This window comes from Vanessa tameamea, chromosome 16, assembly GCF_037043105.1.
Source record: "Vanessa tameamea isolate UH-Manoa-2023 chromosome 16, ilVanTame1 primary haplotype, whole genome shotgun sequence".
Classification (NCBI taxonomy): domain Eukaryota; kingdom Metazoa; phylum Arthropoda; class Insecta; order Lepidoptera; family Nymphalidae; genus Vanessa; species Vanessa tameamea.
Window position 1 is genome coordinate 2,009,875 of NC_087324.1, and position 24,842 is coordinate 2,034,716.

General features: G+C 32.7%; 1 protein-coding gene across 2 annotated transcripts in view; it reads left to right on the plus strand.

The window, feature by feature from the left end:
- The window catches only part of LOC113395765 (tRNA dimethylallyltransferase), a 249,494-nt gene that overhangs the window by 88,135 nt on the left and 136,517 nt on the right, over positions 1 to 24,842 (plus strand). For both annotated transcript variants that reach the window (XM_026633441.2, XM_064217279.1), the window contains exons 2-3: positions 21,280 to 21,417; positions 22,947 to 23,377. In XM_026633441.2, the coding sequence (XP_026489226.2) occupies positions 21,280 to 21,417; positions 22,947 to 23,377 (569 nt within the window). The remainder of the gene's footprint in view (positions 1 to 21,279; positions 21,418 to 22,946; positions 23,378 to 24,842) is intronic.

Below are 24,842 nucleotides of genomic sequence, written 5' to 3' on the forward strand. Positions count from 1 at the left end.
ATGACGATGTGAATCGCAGCCGAAGATAGTTGGTTGAAATCGGGCAAGTACGGTTGAATTTTCATGTGCTTAATTGGTATTTATAATTTAAGTTGTCTCGCCATCTATTATGATATTATAGAAAAACTCTTTGGTCCTTCTTGGAAGTGTTGTAAGTATTTGGAACTATGATTTCTCCCTTTGTCCTCATTAAACAAAGAACATTCGAAAAAAGAAGACACAATGTTGTGTAACTAATCGCCCCCTACACAGTACTTATAAATTAAGGCGTTATGATCGTTAATTTTAAAAATAGAACAATAATTATATAAACCACAAACATGATATTAATCTATCAACGAGAATGATATCAAACAGACATTCTGTTCTTAATATTTAGGACGTAGCGAACTGAAGCTCCGTTCGTGGGCGGCTGTGGGCGCCTTCACTTTCTCGTGTGACCGAGCACCTAAGTCAATTTACTTAATTTACGCCTAGGTGATTTAATATTATCTTAAATAAACATAATATTTAACGAATCATATTTTATATTCATAGCGACTATATAATCTCATTGGACATCTAAGGTTGGTTTGGACTCATTTAGAGGAAATGTATTCTTTTTTATGCCATTTGTTGGCGGACGAACATATGGGCCACCTGATGGTAAGTGGTCACTACCGCCCTAAGACAAAGGCGCTGTAAAAAATATTAACCATTCCTTACATCACCTATGCGCCACCAATCTTGGGAACTAAGATGTTATGTCCCTTGTGCCTGTGATTACACTGGCTCACTCATCCTTCTAACCGAAACACAACAATACAGAGTACTGTTATTTGGTAGAATATCTGATGAGTGGCTGGTACCTACCCAAACGGGCTTGCACAAAGCCCTACCACCAAGATTCATAAAAATCTTATACGCCTCTCTTGAAACTATATATTGTTTTTTAATATTGAATAAGCAATTATAGTATATACATACAATTATTTCGGGTACCTCTATAATTACTTGTAGTATACTCATAATAGCACTTTCGAATCGTCATGTTATAGTGTTAAGTGTAAAGTTACTCTAAAGATTTGGCTTCAAAATTTGTATTTAGATAAGGGTTTTCTTATTAGTCTATCTGTTATATTTTTATTATAAATATTTTTCGCTCTAAAAAAGGAAAGGCTAATGAGATATTCAGGGAAAACAAATCAAAATATATTTTATTAAACTAGGCTCTCATTAGAATTGGCTTTTGCCAAAATTTAAGTCTCAGTTATCATCTCATTGAAATTATAAATAAATAAATATTGGACAACATCACATACATTACTCTGATCCCAATGTAAGTAGCTAAATAACTTGTGTTATGTAAAATCAGGAGTAACGACGGTACCACAAACACCCAGACCCAAGACAACATAGAAAACTAATCAACTTTTTCTACATCGATTCGGCCGGGAATCGAACCCGGGACCTCGGAGTGGCGTACCCATGAAAAACCGGTGTACACACCACTCGATTACGGAGGTCGTTAGGTACGTCAAATTGTTGAAGACATTTGACCAAAATTAGGAAAATATGATCTAATAAGACTTTTATTTAAACTGATTTAGCGCGTTGAACACCGCATCACGCTTTCATACCGAAACTAAATACGGATACAATAAATCTATTTGATGGTCAAATAAATAACGTATAAGTAACCGACCTGTAGCTGAGAAAGTATCCGCACATCACTACAATATATAAAACCTGATAGGAGAAATCATTCCTCTAAATAACTCCCATCAATATAATACAGCTAAATAATGTTGTGTCAGGAGAAGTTTGCCGAAAACCCCTGGGAATTCTGCACAAAGGTGACCGGCGGCTTTCATGTTTTTCTTTTCTTTGTAAACAAAATAAATCCTTCCAGACAGCCATTTGTTCTGTCATACCTTGATTATTATCTGTTGAGTCTCAAACGTCATAACGTCTTGATTATATTTTATATTTGATGATGTGCACTTGTGTCAGCCAATCAAATAATAGCAACCCACCCTAAAAGTGCAATGGTTACATGTGACTCTGTTACAGTCTGTTAATGACCCACTGATGGACAAAAGCCTCTTGGTGAGGAAGTTTGGAAATCAACCAAGTGAATACGAGAGATGTAAACAAAAATGAAGTACATAAAAACAGTTCACCCGATTTCAAAACCCACAGTCTTTGGTTAAGACTCACTTGTTCTTATTAGCCATCTCGTCTCTAATGACTTATTGTATATCTCGATTGCATAGCAATATTGCATGCCAATATTTACGTTTGACGGGACTTCTTAATACCAATTTTTGTCTATTCGCTGTTCCACTATCAAATTGTCCATAGAATAAATAACAATAAACATATATATATATATATATATCAGTGGAAATTTTCTTCTGTCACATCCTTAAATCAAATTTAGTCCCAACTCGTGCCCCATTACGTCGAGCCTCCCTTATGTTAAGGGAAATAAAAAGGCTCATAAACTTGTAGCACGCGATTAGTATTGCGTGCCCGCCGTCTCCGAACATAGAATCAAGAGAAACTTAGAAATGACATTAAATATTACTAACAGTATTTAAAACGGGATATTTATCATGTTTTTTATTTGGTGGACACACAGTCTCGTGAACAAGACATTCGTAGATAATGTCGAAATATCGAGCTCCACCAAATAAAAATAAAAAACATGGTAAATATCCCGTTTTAAATACTGTTAGTAATAAAAATAACCATGTTAATTTAAAATCTGACATTAAATATTACAAAATTACGGCCTGAAACGGCAGATGAGTTATATATACACTGATTTCTCATTCTGTCATCAGTGATTTGACAAAGACGGATTGTACAGTGTTTATTAGCGAAGAGCTTATGGTTAGAGAATTCTAATTTGATATTTTTTAAAAATGGATTGTTACCAAGTATACTTCGGGTAAACTGCGAATCTTATCAATGAGCACTTAAAATATTACAACAATTATATTGCTTTCGATAGTAGTTCCTAGTCTAAGTTCATCTGATTACCATCTGATACCCCCCAAAACATCAATATTTAATATACGTAAAGGGTAGCTTGAGTAATTTCAGGAACATCTATCAGATTCCATGGTTAGCGAAACATTAGACGCAAGTATGTTGGCTGACGACAAATTGGATTATATGATTACCTTTGTTTTTAAATTGTGTGTGTAGTTTTAGAGGGGGGTCGTGTGCGTGTCTTCGTGACTGAATAGAACTAAAATACTTTTGAAAAGTGTGATTTTGTGCCACTTCTGTTTTAATTTTATGAATTCGTGATTTAATTACCAAAACGTCGATTAAGTACAAATTGTTAAATGTCACGTGTGTAAGGTATTCTGATTGGTCAATTCCTGTATCCATAGATAAAATGAATATGGAATACAAAAGTGGCACATCTGAAATATACTGATTTTATAGTTGAACGAAAAGTTTTTTTTTTTGGTAATTTTCAAGGACAACGGATATGATTCTTAATTTCCAAAGATTTCCATGGGCGATTACTTAATATTTTTTACAGCACAATTGTCTATGAGGTGCCCATTTAAAATCAGGTGGTAATTTGCCTTTCCGCCTACCTATTATCAATTTTAATAATTATGCAAATATTATCATATAAACTTAATTTAAATAAAAATATTATTCGTGGATTTCCATGCGGAATAAGTAATCATTTAATTATCTATGTTATTACTGAGATTCTTGCCGGTTATTTTCGGTAGAATCTACATTCCGAAACAGCGATAGCTTTTGATTTAATTTAATCACGTAAAAAGACAATTTAAAATTGCAAGAGCATTATTGTGCGAACTGTATTTTGATTTTGAAAATTATACATCTTAATTTTGTAACAGAATTCTATATACCTATTTGTTATAACGACGAAATACTAGTGTATTATGGTTAACGTAACTCGATCGCCGTTTCTTATCTATTCGAATATCGTTGCTTTAAAAATATCCTTATGAGATGTCTGATCGAAGATTAGATACCTCTTAATTAAAAAATAACATGTTATTTTCCAACGTTCCTAATTTATATGTAACGTAGGTTTTAAAGCATTAAATCTATTTAGTAACATTTTAAAACTGACTGACTGATACAATGTAGTCTTAACCGCTTGGTCGAGAAGCAAGAAAATTTGCATAAAAACTATTTATGTATTTATAGGAACGCATTAAGTAAATAATCAATTTTATCAGCGTCTGTTAAGTAATTTATCCTCTAAGATGAAAGTTTAAATTGAGGTTGTCATTCGGATGGTTCTTGAGATGTCGATGAGAAAACCCATCGAGCTCGCGGCCAAATAAATAAAATTCAAATTGTTCTAGGTACATATGTACTTTACGCATATATGAGAAAGATCACTACGGGCAATAAAATATATTATTTTAATATTTAGTTAATAAATAATTATTATCTGAAATTATACGTCTGTTTGGCTTGTAATATTTGATATATTATTTTTTTCTTTTCTTAAACATTTTAGTACTGGCAAATAAAAGAAATAAAAAAAAACAATTGTCGCTAAAACGTAAACTTTAAATAAAAAACTCCAACGGTCTACTAGATTTTGCAGTCTTATGAGGCCGTGATGTAATGTCATTCATTAAAATGGCTCACAGCACTAGGTTCAAATACGCCCAATAAAATTACTCACACCATGTAAATATTACTTTATATGTCAATGTGCGTGAATTAATGTCAGTTGCACACTAGTGTAACATATTTGAAGTAAATAATTTATGAAATAAATACATGTAATAAATAAGATTTTAAATAAAGTGTACATAGATATATATTTCTCTTTATTTTAATACTATTGTTCAAACCATTATACGATACTTAGTTTTTATTTTTACCGAAAAAATTAAATATATTCCAAGTGTCTATTTATCTAAATAAATTTTGCTCATAAAGTTAAATCAAAACAATTTAAAAATTTCTAATCAAATCAACTCTTACCAGCACCTTCGAATCGTAATTATAAGAGATTATCATGTTAATCGAACGTAAACCACCTCTTCGGAATGTAGATTCTGCCGAAAAAAACCGGTAAAAAACTCACTAGTTACTCTTTTATTCAAATGACGGTAGATCCGGTCTTTGGTTAATCTGGACGGGACCGATGCTGTCTAGTTCGAACTGGCGGCAATGTACTGTACAAATTAATTTATTAATATCATAAATCTTCAAATTAAATTTTGTTTATTTGTTTATAGTGTGCATTCCGCATTAATTTGTATCACTGTGTGCGTGGGCGCCTCTTTCATTCATATCAGATGACGTCATCGCCCACAGTGAGCGGCAAACGCCCGAACGCATTATGCCACTACACTTGCTGGATCGCTCCTACTTCAACACTATCTGTTAATAAATAAAATCGATATGGTAATAAATATATGTCTGTACGTAGATAACTAATGTGGTTTTAAGTTAATGTCAGGAAATAGACTTATCGAAGTGAAAAGTTATTTATGTGTTTTTTTTATCTTCGTTATATTTCAACTATTCATCCAGTTCTTAATCGATTTTATACAGAAAAAAAAAATGTTTAATTAGAAATTCGAATTTTGAATTTATAGAACGCGATAAACGCGTTTTTGATTCGATTTCTAAAATGTTACCTTTTATATGTATTAGTTAAAACGAGTACTTGATTGTTAACATCCGAATTAAATTTTCAGACAATTGTAATTATGTACAAACACGAGAAAGTGGTCCATCATTGGATTGTCACGGTTATCAAGACTTTAATTACAGAAACTGATTCATTAGAAGTAACTAGAAACTACGGACTATTCAAAATAAAATAGTTAAAATTTAATCCAATCGAAACTAATAAATCTATACACGTAAAAAATGCAATCTTACACGTAAATACTCACGTTTTAATATTTATAATATGAATATTCTAATGCAGTATTATCCATACTAAATTATATAAATATAAAAGTAATTTTGTCTGTCTGTTACGCTTTCGCTACTTAATCAATTTTGATGGAAAGAGGTACAGATACCTCAGCTTAAACTCTAAGAAACTATTTTTTTTTAATTCAACAATCGAAGGGATAAAATTGGGGACGAAGATTTGTGTGCTATGAAATTTTATAAATTTTGCTTGTTCTAAAATAATTACTGTTGTTATATATTTTTCATAATTTTTTATATGTACGCAATAACATAAAAGTTTTTTCAGTAAATGGTTTTTTCGGGTAATTGCAGTTACCATATTACAAAGGGTTAGGAACTCTTTAGTAGGGCAATATATACGTTGAAACAACAGGATCCGAGAAAACGTATAAAAATACAAAATTTCAAAATTAAAAAAAAAATTTTTTAAGGGAAGTGTATTTTGTAAAATCTATTAAAGTAACATAATAATCCCTCTGAATTTCTTTCGACGGTTTTTAATTGCAAGTTGTTTATATTGCCGAACCGTTGGTTGATTTTTGACAGTCAATAAGCAACGTTACGCTAAGTGTAAAGTTCTCTATTGAAAAAAGATTTATATTGAAACGACAAGCGCGAGTGACATTATTAAAACGAACAACAAAAACGTACTTTTTGCTAACTGTTTTAATCCTCTTAGGTAGTGGTTGAATAAGTTGGAGGTGAGGTTGGGAAATAAGGCTTAATAAAACATTTATACTCTGTGTATAGTCTAATGATTTCAATAGATCAATCGTTCGATCTTTAGTTGATCAATTATGTGAGTGCTTGCACGCACGCGTACTCGTACCTGCGTGCGGAGGTGCGTGCTCGGAGGTGCGATGTTTACGTGCCATAACTAAATAATTTTTACGCAAATTATTATTGCTATATGATTTTATATAATTTGCTCTCGAACGTATTATTTTAATACTCAAATAAATATATGTAAGTAGGTATAACTTTGTTGTTACGATATAATAGAACGATTTCCTGGTCCTCTTGATGTTCGACAATTTTTAAGAAACATGTAAATGTTTGCAAAATTCATATACAATTATATATTTCTATCCTGAATCTAAACATGTCCATGGTGGTAGTCACTTTCCATCAGGTGTGCCTCCTGCTCGTTTGCCACCTCTAACATAAAAAAAAAACATAGTATAAAACAAAGATGCTTCTCACCGTCTGTACAATTAGATCTTCGCGACGGATGTCAATGCGGTTTTCACCTTTAAACAGAATGATTCCAGAGAATGGTTTATGTCAAAGTCAAATTCAATATGGCAGTGCTACATTTTCTTATTGATACTAAACAATCTACCAATGGTTCAGAAATAAACACCTCGGACCTGAGAAGAAGCGGCGAAAAAAACACAGCGGGTTGTGTAATAAATACATATTCATTATAGAAGAGAAAAGCCGAGAAATTCAATTTTCCTATTTAAAAAAAAGAGTTTTTCTTTCAATCAAAAAGTTTTATATAGACGCTTATTGCATCCATATGAAGCCGGGACGAGTAGCTAGTGTATTATATTGTGTATCCATTATATTTATATATTTATTGTACTGATTATGATGATATTTTTTAAACGATTTATAACAATTTAATTTACGCAATTTGTTTTAAATTAATTTATGATTTTTGTTACTTTTAACTTTGTATATGGAAATGCTATGTGTTCTTGTAATTGAAATGCATATACATGTATAATTTTTTATTTTAATTTTAATATTAATGTGTGCTTTGACATATAAATAAATATCCATCAACTTGCATTAGAATATCACGGTGCCTAAAATTGCAGACATGTTTCCTTACAGAGAACATTTTTTAGCATCAAATACTCATTAGTTAATATTGTACAACATAAGAAATTGTCGTAAAAAACCGCGGCCATCTTTAAACTTGAATTTTTCGTTATAATTTTGTCAATGACGATACGATATGAGTGTTATCGGAAACTCAATTATACAGAAACCCGTTTGACTTTACTTTAACATTCGATAAGGAACTGTCTATCGTATTGAATATTTCTATATTTCGCACGACACCTACGCCGTTCGAAAAATTACCGTAAAATAATAGCATTAAGGTATATGTTGCTGGAAATAGAGGGTATAATAAAAATATAATATAGTTTGAATGTAGTACAACTTCTGTTTTAATGTGTGTCATAGTATAAAATCGTAGTGATAAGTGGATGGCCTTGGCAGATATCTGTTATCTGTAAATTTTTAAATGTCAGTCGCCGTCGATGTGTTAGCGGATGAATTTGTAATATCGAAATTATGATGATGATTTAAGTATTAAGCTAATCATCATACCGTATTAAATAATGTGAATTGATTAATTTATTACAAATTGGGAATAATTTCGAGAAAAAAAAATTAAGTCTTTGATCCCGTTTTTTTTTTAATAATTATGTACATACAAGTATCTAAATATCATTAAGATCCAAGTACAGATTTTTTTTATACTCTAATTTTTTTTATGAAAGGATTTTTGACAAATGTTTTGTTTTATTTACTTCATTACGTATTATAACGCTGTTCCCAAAGTCGACCTTGAAATTGTACGAAACATATACGACAATAACGTATTTAACAAATTTACGGCGTCTATAAATATCGCGAATATTAATTATTTCAAAATCGCTTGTCGACTCGCTTAAACTCTGCCGCGCCTCGTACGGTTAGCAACAACAATAAAACATGTTAATACCTAGTCAAATTGCACGCACATAGCGTGCAATTTTTCCAACGCTATCGGATAACGTAGGATTTAACACGTGACACGAATTCGTCGCGAGAGGTTATCAATATTGCGCGTTTTAGTTATTATTTCAATTAGGTTATATTTTGTTTTTAATTGCTATAAAATAGACAAAGTATATTTTAGTTTCTGAGTCAAGTATCAAGAATATCGATTTTGAGTACAACTTCGTTACGTGATTTTTGAACGTGTTATATTTTTTTATGAATGATATTACTTTAAAAGTAAAAGTTAAGTAACGTAAAGTATGTCCCAGAACTGGGTTAAGGTTTCCTCTTGCTTTGAGGAAAAGGTTTAGAGCTAATTCCACCAAGCTGCTAAAATGTAAGTTGGTGGAAACACATATGGCAGAATATAAACACATACAGGTTTCCTCACGATCTTTTCTTATACCGAGCAAGACAAACCGATTAATCGATTAAGATTCACGCGATCCATTATGCCATAGCAGCTCCTATAAATAATGGTATTTTTTTTAAACATTTATTTTCGTTATCAATAACGAAGACCATCATCAATCTGTCTTATTACATGATGGGATTGTCAATGATTATCTGTTAGTATATATATGACTAAAAATATAGATACTTAGAATTATTATAAGACTCGATCGAAATTTGTCACTAAAATAAATTGAATCACGTAATTTTATAAATTACGATTACTTAAGAACACAAGCGTGTTACGATTATGTTTAAAATATGTGAAACGTTGCGCGCCATTTTGAATTTATAGTAACGTACTGTTAGCATCAAAGTTACATAATGAACGCGTTTCGATTGTTTCGAATTTCAATAAAATTTAGGCTAAAGTTCATAAACGCCCAACGTTTGTTAATCCTGTCCAGTTAGTAATTATGTTTACAATATTGTCGTATCCGTCAGACGTTGAGTTAACTTTAATTATCTTGAACATTGCTATATATTTTCGGGCAGGTGGTCTCACCTACGAAAACTGTTATCACAACGAAAAGTTTTTAACCACATGTAATGATCCTTGTGTAGTAGTTACACTGACTCACTCACAATTCAAACCGGAAGACAACAATGCCAAGTTTTGCTTTTTGATGGTGGAATATATGATGAGTTGGTGGTACCTACCAAGACTGCTCATACTAAACACTTGGTTATCTATCTAGTTAATAGTGCTAATAAAACTAAGAACCCGTCAATTAAAATTATTGTTTTAATCAGTTAATTAACAAAGAATATATATAGGCAAATCCGTAAGTTACGTCGCCTCGTTGGTCTACTGACTAGCTTATAAAGGTCACAGACCGTCGGTCAAAGGTCGCGTCTTGATTCAAAACCTGGGTCGGATCGATCAAAATTCGAGGAATAATCATAAGCAACCCGGAATTGGTTAATTGGCAGTGGTCTTAGGGTCGTGTCGTATTTGTCGTTCTCTTAGAAAATGAGAGAGTGATCAGTGAGTGAAATATGAGAGGTGAGTATCTCTTAGAATATATTATATGTTAGGTTAGGCTGATCCCCCTCTCACGGTAGCATGCGAAAGCGATCCCATGGCGCCCTTGCAAGAGACGAAGAGGGTATTGTTTGTTTTTTAGTGGGCGTTCTGGTATCCCGGGGTACACTCGGCTTCCTGGACACTGGCGAGTTCCACATACCCCCCGACTTCCAATTGGGGGAAACGCGTAATGCGTTTTTCCAGCGAGATAAAAAAAATGCTCTCCCATGAGAGTGGCTGTTTTGCCCGAAATCGTTATGGAGGTCAATATCATTGTCTTTGATAATTATTTATAACTCGGCTTGGACAAATCGTAACGACGACATATACGATACGACTTAAAAACGTCGAGCAAAAACAGTAATAAACAGAATAATATGTAAACAAACATTCAGTTTATTTGAATTAAGAATCGTGTTAAGGTATTTTTAATATAAAATTTTAACGAAAAAAATCTGACTTCAAAATATACAGAGAAAATACGAATTTGATCCCATACTTTGCAACCCTTAGGTGGTATTTTTTCTTCAAATTAAAATGAGATCAAACGGGAACAAAAGTACACCCTCCCAAACTAAAAAATAATTTGCTAAATTCGTTTATAATTGACGGAGATTCGAGGTAACAAAGCGTCTTGATTTTCACTGAAAACTGTTGAAGATGAAATAATAGCAATGTATTATATAAGTAAGAGTTTTAGTTTATTTGCAACGTTTACCTACTTATACCCTGTACAAGATAGCTTGAGTTTTTTGACAGATGTACTTTTTTCTGATCGACATAACTTTGCAATGACGAACATTTTATTTTCTTAATTTAATGATTTTATAAATTGTAAAAATATTTAAAAAAAATACATATAATACAAAAGTTCGGTATCCGAAAATTTTAAGACTTTTTCTATTATATATTATTGTTTCAAAGTAAAATTAAAATAGAAACACTGAAAATAATAGACGCTTGTACAATGTTACATCGGTCGGACGGTAGGGTCGCAAATAACAGGCAGTAACTGCTACAAATATCGATTACGAAAATCCTTATTAAAGATAATTGTTAAGTTATTGCTACGAACGGGGGTCCTTTTGGTTGGGGTCTCTTTGGCTAGTGATCGGGGTCCCTTTAGCTGGTATAATTCTATTTAGAAAAATAAGTTAAAAAAAAATTGAATTCTAATTTGAATCACGCATTCCATCGTTCCATCGACTGTTATATATGTTATATTTTCTGTTTCTCATCACTAGCCCGTCTGTCAAAAAGTTCAAGCTAACTTAATCAGGGTATAACAATTAAAAATGTGATGCTTATAGTCATCCGACACTAGACTAGACATTTGCTATATTGAATACTTTATTTAAAAAAGACAACTTGATTAATTTTGGCTTGGATTCTTAGTCATGGTCTTGGTTTATGATAGCTTGAGGCATTAAGGCATGTCAGGACAAGAGTGACTTTCTCATTTGTGTGAACATAGTTTTAGTAAACGAAATCAAATACCAAAATAATCTCGGCAGTAAAAGATAATTTGAATATTATGCGGAGCGTTCCGGTTTCCTTATATATACTGTTGCCAAGCTGAATTGTAATGCTTTCGGGGACAATTATTATCATAGTATCTTTATTTTATATGACATAGAACAGAAACGATATGGGGACGAATCACGAAGAAATAACTAATATTTTAAACTTCGATTCAGTATTTGTTTTTATTTAAATAAATATTTATATATACTTAAATATTCTTAGTGTTAAATTAACTAGAATTCTCTTAGAATGGAATTTTACCAAAATCATTAATAATTATATATTTTATTGACATAAATACGAAAAGCCTTCAATATCATAATAGGACAAGGTTGTCTCTCGACATATTATATTTCGTAAGACAGAATACAGTATTATAATTATGTCTGTAGTCTCGCGCTGTAACGTAGCCAAACATGTTCCTAGATTGCAAATTTAATCGGACGTCATCACACACACATATAAAAAATTGCTATAAAACCTGACCAAATTGAAAGTGCCTCTTTTCTATTCTCTTCTTCTGTATCTGTACTTGTCACTCAGTGTATATATCTTTAAGGAATCAGATTCTTAAGTTGATCGTGATGATTTATGTCATATTCGTGATAAACTAACCGAATAATGGTAAGGACTAGTTGAACGGTCCAGAGAGATTATAACGCACAAATAACTCTTACTTAAACTAGAAGAACAGTGGCTTCTCCATCCTACGTAACATGAGCAATATCTTATCACAACTAAAAGGCGCTCACTTTAAATTGGAATTGAGGTTTGGTAAATGCTTAATCCAAAACATTCTTTTATCAAATTAGTACCGTGTCTTAGAATACAATAATGAAGGAAAAATATAATTGTCGCATTAGACGATTGAATACGGTGTAATTGATGCCTTGGACGTTATTCCTGAGGGATAACGGATTCAATTCTGCTGTTTCGCAACTCTTTCTTTGATTTATAAACGTTGCTCGTTATATAAAGCGAAATTGATTTTATTCTCCAATAGTTTCCGTTTGTGTGTGTGCGTGTTCCATCTTATGTATTTTGGTATCCCTGTATGCAAATTTTATTTACTTTTTTTATTATCGTATAGGTAGGCGCATGATCCAAATGGGCCTGATAGGAAGTGGTCACCATCGCTCATAGACAATGACGCTGTAAGAAATATTAACCACACCTTACATTACCAATATGCCTGAAACCTTGGGAACTAAGATGTTACATACCTTGTGCCTGTACTGGTTTAAGCGCCCTTCAAACCGGAACACAACAATACTGAGTACTGTTGTTTGGCGGTAGAATATCTGATGAGTGAGTACCTACTCAGGCGGGCTTGGACTAATCCCAATAAGTAAAATTTTGGAGATCCTCAATTACTAAATATGAGGGATCTCCAAGGATACTAAGGATACATTTACGAGTACATTACATTGTGCAGTAATGATTTAAGATGTATGTGCTCCTTCAATTATAGGAGATCACATCAAGTAGATTAACTATTGATTGAACTGAATTTAAGCGAAAATACATGTTACGTAGTGGTACTCAATTAACATGGCAACTACAAAAAAGGTAAACAATGCTTTAAAAATTTTAATTGATGGTAAGTTATATCGTAACAAACAAATGAACTCGTTTTCACATTGATAATGTCAGTTAAGATTTTTGTATTTAAATAGAAAGTCTTATCATAAACAAAATGGCACTCACGTCAGTAATCTGCAATGTCAAATAAAAGTACCAAAAAAAACGTATCGTTGCTTTCAAAAATAAAGCGATGAGTTGCCCATGCAAAATGGATGCACTGGACGATGTCGACCAATATAAATTGATCTCTGTTCAACGGTAAACTACACATAACAGACGGTCTTAAAAATTTAGGTATTATTAGACACTTATTGCGCATCAGAATGTATGGGAGCACGGGTCAGTTTAAGTGGTCCGCCTCGTCCTACCGCAATAGGTCATGATAAGTGGATGGTCAAGGTGAATTCTTTCTGCGCAATATATCATAACGGACGTAGAGACATATGTTTTATTGATTGCGTTCTTAATTTAAAAAATACTGATTGTGTATGTATTTTTTTCTCATATAATATTATGTACGATGTAATCTTTGTGAGAAAAAAACATTATATGGATATATGTATATTATAAATCATACAAAGGATGGTTTTATGACTTCTATCAATGTATGTATCTGTTTTAATAACATATACATAGTAGATATATATAAAAAATATATATATTACTATAATACTATAAAGTTTTAAGTTAATTTAGAGAGAACATAAAAACAGATATAGAGCGAAATAATTTTCCTTACATATTTATCCGCTAATGGATGTAATTCATATGTCTAATGATGTGTACTATTGAACATTTATCCAGAAGAATTAGGACTTTAGGGGATAATAATAAAATAATATATTTTATCTTACAAGCTCTACCGTATAAGCTTAAGAAATATATTAAGACGATTTTGCTAGAATTTAGTTCTCAGTCGTGAACAGTCATCTCGTGGATACAATATTCAATTTAAACTTCGGCTTCTAAGTCTGCGTACGCGCAATTAACTTTAATTAATTAAATTTAGAAAAAGTTTAAGCTAACTTTACTTGACGGTAGGGCAAACTCGTCTGGGTATGTACCAGCCATTCATCAATTATTCTACCGCGAAACAGCAATAGTATTGTTGTGTTCCCGTTTGAAGAGTTCTTTGTCTCAAACGGATTGACTACCAAACTACAAGTCAATCAGCGAAGGCGGGAAAACAAACAAAGATACTGACCTACACAATTATAAGTATTCTTCGTCCATATCTTGTCTTATAGTTTTTCCTGCGACTTGCGACTGCGACGAACTCACGTGAAATATTCTGCATTACTGTTAATCTGTCTCACAGCATGCAAAAGTCAGTGTAATTTTCCAAGACACATCTTTTAACCAAAGTTCAATAAGTGGTGAGTAGCTTATGGATGATTTGGTAACGACAACATAAACAGGGAATACACAATCGCAAGGATGTACGCAAGCAGTTTGTCAAAGTATTTCACAAATCACATCCCTCTTCCTTTACATTAGCAGCCTGTAAATTTCCCACTGCTGGGCTAAGGCCTTTGAGGAGAAGGTTTGGAGCATATTCCACCACGCTGCTTCAATGCAGGTTTCACATGTGTCAGAATCGTTGAAAATAGACAAATGCAGGTTTCCTCGCGATGGTTTCAACGCCGAGCACGAAATGAATCACAAACATAAATTAAGCACATGAAAATCTTGCTTTCTTGGCTCTCCTCTTCCTTTAGACAGAGATCAAATAAAATCGAGGTCGTCTGAATCGTCATTTAACAAACTTTATTAAGTGGAGCTATCAAATGAAGAAGCTACCAGATATATAAAGAGAAACGAGATCAAATGCGGTATGAGCCGAGTGATTTCCTTCAAAATAATTATTTACATATTTGACTTAACTAAATCAATACGACAGAAAATTAAAAAAAATTGTCGGACGAATCATGACAGAACGCTCACTGCATTATTATTATTATTACCTTCAAAGTTCGACACAATTCCCTTCACAAACAGCTCAGCTGTACCTAATTTACGATTAATTCGCTTTGAAACCGTTAAAATTAAATTTGAGGCCAAAGTAAATTAAAACAGACCCTTGCCCTTCTGATTAAATGCATAATTACTATAGATATTCTAATTGCGAGTATATGAGAAATAATCGTTGTGTATGAGAAGTAATAAGGTCGATTCGGAGGTGAGGATTTTGTTATACCAGCCGAGGCCCGCGATTTCACTTCGATATATTAGTAAATCTTTAAATTTTGGATGTAGAGTTTTGTGTAAGCCCATCTGGGTAGGTTAGGTATCATTTGGTCTCATATTCTACCGCCAAACAGCAATGCTTAGTGTTTTTGTGTTTCGGTTTGAGCCAGTCTAATTACTAGTACAGGCATAACACCTGAGTTCCTATGGTTCGAGGTTCGACGTGATACTTTTTAAGGTGCCAGTGTCTACAGTCGCTGTAGATCACTAACCATCAGGTGGCCCATTTGTCAGGATGCCTGTCTAACTTTAATTTAAAAAAAGGAAACAATAGTAACCGCTGTAAAATTTTTTGGACTTGGACTTTAAGTTAATTTATTATTATTTGTAACTTTAAAATTATATTTAATCAGTTGTCGCCCGTGACATCAATCGTTTTAGGGTTTGGTCGTGAGCTTGCTTTATACCAAATTTCGTCAAATTCGGTTCAACAGTTTGGCCGTGAAAGACTAACAGACAGACAGAATTGCATTCGCATTTTTAATATTAGTATAGATTTAACAGTCGTGGTTCTGTAATGTTTTTGTATTCTAACATTCATACTTGTAATAGTTGTCGTGTCCGTTAGTGAACATGATATTGTTCATGATCGATTGAGGTCGTATTCATCAATACTTTGTTTTATCGAGACAGTGTTTCATAGCTATGATCTGATTGGTAACGTTGTAAACAAATTGTATGTTTAGTTTATATAAGTGAAAAACTATCGGTGTGTCTTGGGGGCAACGTACTAGCAAGCCCCTCGGTGTTGCAGATGTCCATGGGCGGTGGTAGTCACTTTCCATCAGATGAGCTTCTTGCTCGTTTGCCACCGATAACATAAACAAAAACCGTGATGGCATGATGCTCTCTTATTCCGTGCCGTCGCTTTCTTCTCCCACGTGTGTGTGCGTGTGTCTGTGTGAGTGTGTGTACGAGTATAATATACACATACTTCGTAGCTATCGTTTTATTTTAGTAACGGAACTCGTTTTGTTTTCATTTGTTTGATTCTATATTATTCATTATCAATTATTCTAAATAAACATTGATTTCCAAAGCAAAGTCCCGTGACGACCATTTTTTTTTGTTATTTAATCAATACAATAAGACACAGATGATAATATGTAAAAGATAAACTATTGTTAAGTTTGCAAATTTTATAATTACACAAACAACTTATTTTGCAACTGGTTTTTTTTTTGTTCGCTCACATCAAACATGGGTTTTTAAGTTTAATGTTTTATCAATTAATTTGTATTCATTTCGATTGAAAGAGCAATACTTTGTATTATTGTATTCCGGTTTGAAGAGCGAACGAGCCCGCGTGTACGAAGGACATAACATCTCAGTTTCAAGGATTTCCAATGATTATTGAGGATTGGGGTCCATTTATCGTCATCTGGTCCATATGCTAGTATTATAATTAAAATAAGACTACAAAAATAATTTTAATAAATCTAAATAATAGATAAGCCATTTCAATTTTTTTTTTTTTTTATATTTCGACTGCTAAGTAGACACAGGCAAACACTATTGTGTTAGTTATATTTTTAGATACAAAAGTGACTTAGGTGGTCGTATGCGAAACAATGAAATCACACAGTTTTATAGATGGCGCGGTGAAGCGATGAAGCCACGAGGTATCGCTAGTTGATTATAAGAAAATAAATTAAGCAAGGTGACTTATTTGATCTTGTCGGCGAGTCGGAAGACCCATATTTTTGTATTTATGCAACCGTCTGACCCGCGATACCGTATCTCCGGTTCATTAAGATTTTTTCGTATGTATTACTGGGTTCATTTGCGCAAAACCGATAAAATTTATTTCGTTTTACGTACATTACTTTAAATATTTTGCTAACCGACTTCAATAAAGGAGGTTATCAAATCAGTTGTCATTTTTATTTTATTTGTTGCTTCAATGCTCCGTCATTTATGAATCGATTTAGAAATTTTTTTTTTTTCTAAGGTATCCCGTTTGGTCTCATGTAAATTTGAAAAATTTACCACTAATGGTGAAAAATTTTGTGTCTCTTTTTTATTGGCTTGATAAAGTAAGCGAGAAAGTAGGTACACATACATTAAATTCAGACACTGCTTTGCGATTGAACTTTAATATGACAGCAGAAGTCCTTTTCTAGAAGAAATCACGTCGTATCTCACTTGTGAAATTTTGAAAACCGACCTACGGCGATATGCGATTTTGATGTCTATATACTTTAAATATGACATATGGTTATCCAAAATTTATTTAGTTTGTTACCTCACTACCAAACCAATGAACTGATCATTATTATGATTATTATGAAATTTGACATGATTTAGCCTGGGAAGTCCGAGGAAGGTTCGGCAGAATAGCATGATAATTCTACGTTCATAGTCGCACGGAATGTCTAGATTTATTTGGGTTTCTAGCACAATTATATCTTTTTTATTTCACTCGATGTTTCAGGGCTGTATCCGTCATGATCTCAAGCTAAAAATAAATATATATCAAATGTTAAGTTACGGTTGTAAGATAGTCATAGGTCATATGTTCATATTATATGTGGTGTTCCGGTTTGAAGGGTGCGCCAATGTCACTACAGGCACATAGTTCCCAAGGTTTGTGGCGCATTGGTGAAGTAAAATATGGTTAACATTTCTAACAGCGCCAATGTCTATGAGCGGTGGTGACCACTTACTAACAAGTGGCTTGTTTGCCCCTACCTATTAGGTAAAAAGGTCGTTGTTTTTGTGTATTTCTTTATGTTAGGTAAATCAAATTCAATTAAAACAATACTATACACTGTAATGTAACTTCGTATACAAAAATGATATTCAGTACATGGGGATAATTCTACAAACATATAACGGTAATTATTCTACTAACATATATGTACGTTCCGATTCTATTCCGATCAAACTGAGACTATTCATCACAAAAATTAACCTCAGCGAAAACATAACTGAGGAGGAACAGGACGATACTATCCCGATTTTGTTCTGATCCAACTTTAACCGACCCCTAACGTTGCGTTTGTAGAATAAGTACCTACATTACATACTTACATACTATGCAGCCTGTAAATTTCCCACTGCTGGGCTAAGGCCTCCTCTCCCTTTGAGGAGAAGGTATGGAGCATATTCCACTACTCTGTTTTCCTTCACCGCCGAGCACGAGATGAATTTGAAACACAAATTAAGCACATGATAATTTAGTGGTGCCTGCCTGGGTTTGAACCCGAAATCATCGGTTAAGATGCACGCTTTCTAACCACTGGGCCATCTCGGCTCTCTAGAATAAGTACTCGACTGAAAGGCAACGATTACCTTTCGATTCTATTGTGAAGAACTGTCAATTCGTTAGTCAAAGTCAAAAATCTTTATTCAATATAGAAGTGTTGCTTATTGATTGTCAAAAATCTACCACCGATTCGGAAATAAACACCTCGGACTTTAGAAGAATCGGCGAAAGAAATTCAGCGGGATTTTTTTTTTAATGTCATATTTTACAATCATTGTTATATTTAATTATATTATTATTTGAAACAGACTGGAGGCATTTATCTCATCACAGTAAGATTAAGTAGAATGGTCCTGGGTTATTAATATATCTATTTATTTTACAACACAAAAGACATATATCCTAAAAAGGCCGGCATTACAAAAGTGGAGGAAGAATGATGTTGGTGTTACTGTAATAAAAGCATTGCTATTTTTTTTGGAAATGTGGACGAAACGTATTTTCATCTATAGCCTATTCCAATGGAAGTAGGAAAAAATAAAAAAAATCCTTAGATCTACGTATTTCATGCGTTTTGCTAATACATCTGCTATATTGTGCACTTCTTTGCACATCTTCATTTATAATACAACACTATTGCACTTAACCACTTATTTCCAATTTTATTTTACTTCCGAAATTCCGATAACAGTTTCGTCGACGTTCAAAATGCAATTTTTTCGCAAATCTATAGTGAATATCATAGATTAATCAAGCTCTCGACCAATGATATAGCGTTAATTTGCTGTTAAATTGGCTTTTTTTTCTGTTACGGTTGGAATAGAGTATATGTTCCTATTATCATCTACGGGGAATCGATTCTATACGTTTGACATGATTACATCTGGCTTACGTGTTCCTATGTCCAAAAATAAATACAACCTTATGCACACAATAAGTTGAACCTATAAACTAGATATCCGTAACGTATAAATTTAAGCATACTTCGAAACGGTTCCAACGCGTCGACGCACAGATCTCTTTCCAGCTAAACGCTCCTAATATTAATATTCCCACTTAATCTTAACTTTAATTTCAATAGCTTCATGAATATTTAGCACCGTGACATCATTCAGTGGTTCAGAGTCGTCGCAGCCCTATTACATATATTTCATACATTTTAAACTTATTTGCATAATTGTCACATCGGATCGTTTAAAGAGAACTTGCCTTTGTTATTCCCGTGTAATACCTTCGGGACCTATTCTTGCCCTTTAGATAATGTGGTCACGTTTAATATTGTGTGGTGTTTTAATTGTTAATGATGTGTGCCATCACTTATATTTAAATTCTCTATTACTGTGAATATAATTTCATTCGTAGTTGATCTTAATTACTTTATGATTTCGTTATTGAAAGTATGTTTTGTTTGTTTATATTTTAGTATGTTGTTAATCTTTTATATCGCTTGGCTTTTTAGAAGTTGTTTTTAATCGTTTTAGATTCTTAGGTTCTAGTTGAGTTTGTTTTTTTTTTATTATTAATATTTTGTTTACCTCTTGGTTATCTTATGAATAGATTATAGAACGATATTAATATTGAACCTGATTGTTCAGAAAATGTATGAGTGACCTTTTGCGTCTTAGACCTGTAACCTTAAGAAGCCTTGGACTATAATAATCATTCAAAGATTCGTAACAATCAGTTTAAACGGTTTCTTTTTTTTTTAGATTAGCACGTTACATAATGTATCAAATATTAATAATAAGTTCTGAATATTCCACCTTTTATAACAACAGCTACTTATAATATCCTTGAAATAGGTGCTAAATGTTTATAAATATATATATTTTTATGATATAGGTAGTCGGATGGGTGATTGTGCCACGTGATGGTAAGTGGTCACCACTGCGCATGTCCATTTGCGGTGGCAAATGTCTATTTGCCCTGTAAGAAATATTAACCATTCCTTCCATCGCTCGTGCGCCATTAAACCGGAACTCAACAATACTAAGTATTTCTGTTCAGCGGTTAATATGTGATGAGTGGGTGGTACCTAACTGGTAGGGATTTATGGTACCTAGCGGCCAAGTAAATTTATGCGAGTTTAGTTATTTGTAAATATATAATATTATTTTTGAATTGTTAAACTTTGTTTATTTGGTGGTAGGGCTTTGTGCAAGCCCGTCTGGGTAGGTACCACCTACTCATCAGATATTCTGCCGACAAACAACAGTACTCAGTATTGTTGTGTTCCAGTTTGAAAGGTGAGTGGTCAGTGTAACTACAGGCACAAGGGACATAACATCTTAGTTACCAAGGTTGGTGGCGCATTGGCGATGTAAGGAATGGTTAATATTTCTTACAGCGCCATTGTCTATGGGCGGTGGTGACCACTTACCATCGGGTGGCCCATATGTTCGTCCGACAAACTATGCCATAAAATAAACTATATATATATTACACATATTTGTAACGAAAGTGAATAAATTATTTTTCAGTATTAATATATTATAAGTATTGACAATCTAAATTATTTCAGATTTACAAAGGACTGGATATCGTGACAGCGAAGGCTTCTCTCCAGGAGCGGGAGTTGGTACCGCATCATCTACTGGATATCCTCGAACCACATCAGATGTTCACAGTAGTTGACTTTAGAAATAGAGCTCTTAAAATTGTATCCTTTTTAATATTTATTTATACGAACCAGTTACGACTTCTTTATTTATTCGAGTAATATTCAGAATTGTCAAAAATATATATGCAAAACAGATCATGTCACCTGTTTTCGTGTAACTAACAAACAATAATATATTTAAAAAAAAAAAAACAATTTATCCGACAGTTCGAACCGCGGTTATTCTGAATAATCACAAAATAAGCAAAACTCGGTACTAGGGGTAACGGCGATCTTTATTTAATAGAAAAAGTCAGGTCGCCGGCAGCGTTAATTTGTCAAGCATCGTACAATGGATGGTCCTGTTTGTTCAGCAGTACACTCCGGCGGAATGCGACACAGATCTCGTGATAGAATTAAAGTATATTGTTTGATATTTACAATTTAAAATATTTAGTCTGTAATCGTTTGCACAAATGCTTAGAGGCTCAACGTTGGTTCCTGATACGTTGAAAATTTTTAATCGAGTTAGTAGGTATTCTTGATTTCGATTTTTTTTTTGTATTTTTGTTTATCTTACAACGACGCAGTTTGAACCATTTTAGAATTTTTTCAAACTTAAAATCTAATATTAAAATAAGTCGAAGAACAGTATAGATCTCTCTTTTGTGTCTAATGATGGTTTATTTATTTTTCGAGATATCCAACTTTTTTAAAAGAGTTCTTAACTTTATTAAATTTAGATTTTTTCAAAATAAACCCTAGACCTTCTGTTTGGGATCATTAATTGGTCATAGGTCTTGAAATTGGGTTACTTTTTAATAATATATTGGAATGTTCGCAAGTACGCTTCCAACTTTGGGAACTAAGATGGTGTGTCATTGTACTTACATTGGCTCACATCCTTCAAACCGGAACAAAACAATACAAGTGTTGATACTTAACGCTCAAATATGTGACATTTCTACAACTATATTTTCGTACATTTTACTCCACGTAATCTATCATCAGATAATAATTAAACCTTAACACATTTAAAATGTAGCTAAAACTCGTTGTTAAACTAGTTATGATATTTAAATGTCATATTAGATACTATAAATAAACGTATAACTAATGATATGATATTCTATTCATAATTTTTATAAAATAATAATCTGCTTCTGATAGTAGAGGCGTAATTCTAGGTACTACTACGACAGAGAATTTCTCGAGTTAAAGAGTTGCTTCGTAAAACATGTATCACGTGGTGTGCGACCTTTAAATATTGGTCCTGTTAAATTCGAAATATTAGTGTGTGGAAATAGATAATACATAAATACACCTGTGTTTGCGTACAAACTTCTAGGTACATTATGATACGCAATAAGCCCTGCGCAGTTAACTGGTTTCCGCATTGAACGGCCTCTGTGACCGAAATTTGGCCAGGAGAACATTGTTCTTGTTTAATTGTCAATATTTCTTGTTCATTTTATTATTTCTTTGTCACTAAAGAACAAATAACTAAAACATTAATCAATATATTCTTAGTAATATTGCTACTAACATCTGATTGTTCGATAACAAAAATTTCTTAACATTTCATTCAGATTGATAATCTTACAGAGCAAGGAAAGATTCCTATCATTGTGGGAGGTACAAATTATTACATAGAATCTATTGTTTATAAAATACTCGTCGAAGATATGAATAATGCAGACGAATTACTTTGGGAAAAAAGTAAAAGAAAGAGAGACTATTGCGAAACAGACGTAAGTGGAGAAAATTGCCGTAAAAAACTTTCTAATGATAATATCAATGAATTATCAGATAATGTACCAGCACCTGGTATATCGTCAGACAATACAGATTCAAGCAAAATAAATAGTGTTGAAATCAAAGATATAAGTAAAGAACAATTAAAAGAAGACGTAGACAATGAAAGCAGATTTACAAATGATGAAATCCATGCGAGATTAAATGCAATCGATCCTGAAATGGCTTCAAGGCTTCATCCCAATAATAGACGTAAAGTTCTCAGGTAAGTGACCTTTTTTAACATCTATCGAAGAATACGAAATATAATACATTAGTGTAGATAAAATAAATTCGAAAAAAAATATAGTATGGGATATGTCTATGAAAATAAATTTGATAAAAATACAGTAAATACTCTTTGCAGCGTTAAATTCCAGTTTTTTTGAATACAAACATTTTATTTCTCTATCTGCAAATACCATTTGAAGTTTGTTTCCGAAAACGTTATCTAGTTAGAAAATTTAACATAACTCTTAAACTTGAAAACAAGTGTCACGATCTAGAAAACATTCATTGAACCATTCACGAATGGTACCGAAGGTTTATTTGTGTTCGATACCGGAATTGATATGTTTACAAAAAGCGGTGTCTGATTTAGATATCACGAGTAGAACACCATATATCCTTAGAGGATAATGAAATTTTTGGAAAAAATAAATTAAATTGAATAAACTATTCCTATTATGATATTGACGACCTCCGTGGTCGAGTAGTGTGTACACCGGTTTTCATGGGTACGCCACTCCGAGGTCCTGGGTTCGATTCCCGGCCGAGTCGATGTATAAAAACTTCATTAGTCTTCTATGTTATCTTGGGTCTGGGTGTTTGTGGTACCGTCGTTACTTCTGATTTCCATAACACAAGTGCTTTAGCTACTTACATTGGGACCAGAGTAATTTTTGTGTTGTTGTCCAATATTTATTTATATTAAATAAATCGTTTTCTGTTTTAACAAATCATTTGGTCTTTGATTTTTTTGATACACATTTATTTTTAATTCAAACACAATGAACGATTCTTGTAATCTCAATTAAAAGAACGAATGAATGAATTTCACACGAGTGACAGCCTATTGACCTGAAATTTTGCACATGACAAATTATAATCGTGACAATACGATTAAAAATATGTTATACTTAGTACATTAATAAAATGAACGGTTTTTGAACTCGTACAGTTTTACGCAAAACAATGATCAGGATTGACGTAACATTTACTAGTATAAAGTGTTTAAGAAAAAACTTTGTTCTTCTGCCTTTACTATGCAATAAACAGTCGATCAAAATTTATTTATATATTGTTCAATATACAACACTAACAAAAAATCATTAATATAGCTCTCCATAGTATAAAAATAGTCTGTATCGGTGTTTATAAAAATATATTTAGAAGATTACAAAAGGCTACATATCTGTCATTCGTCGCTTCAAGACTGCTAAACCAAATTCCTTTTTTATTTTTATATGACTTCGAATAACACCATTGAATGTCAAAGATTAGCCAAAAAATTAAAATAACAAACAATTTTTAAAGTGAAATAAACATTTAAAAAAAGAACGTTCAAATATATATTTTTTTTATAATGAAAATAGCAAAGAAACAAGTTAGGTGTACAACTCTTAGTTTCGTTGCAGCTCCAGTCAGTTTTTGTCCGCATCGTAATGTATGAATTAACATGTTTTAAAAAA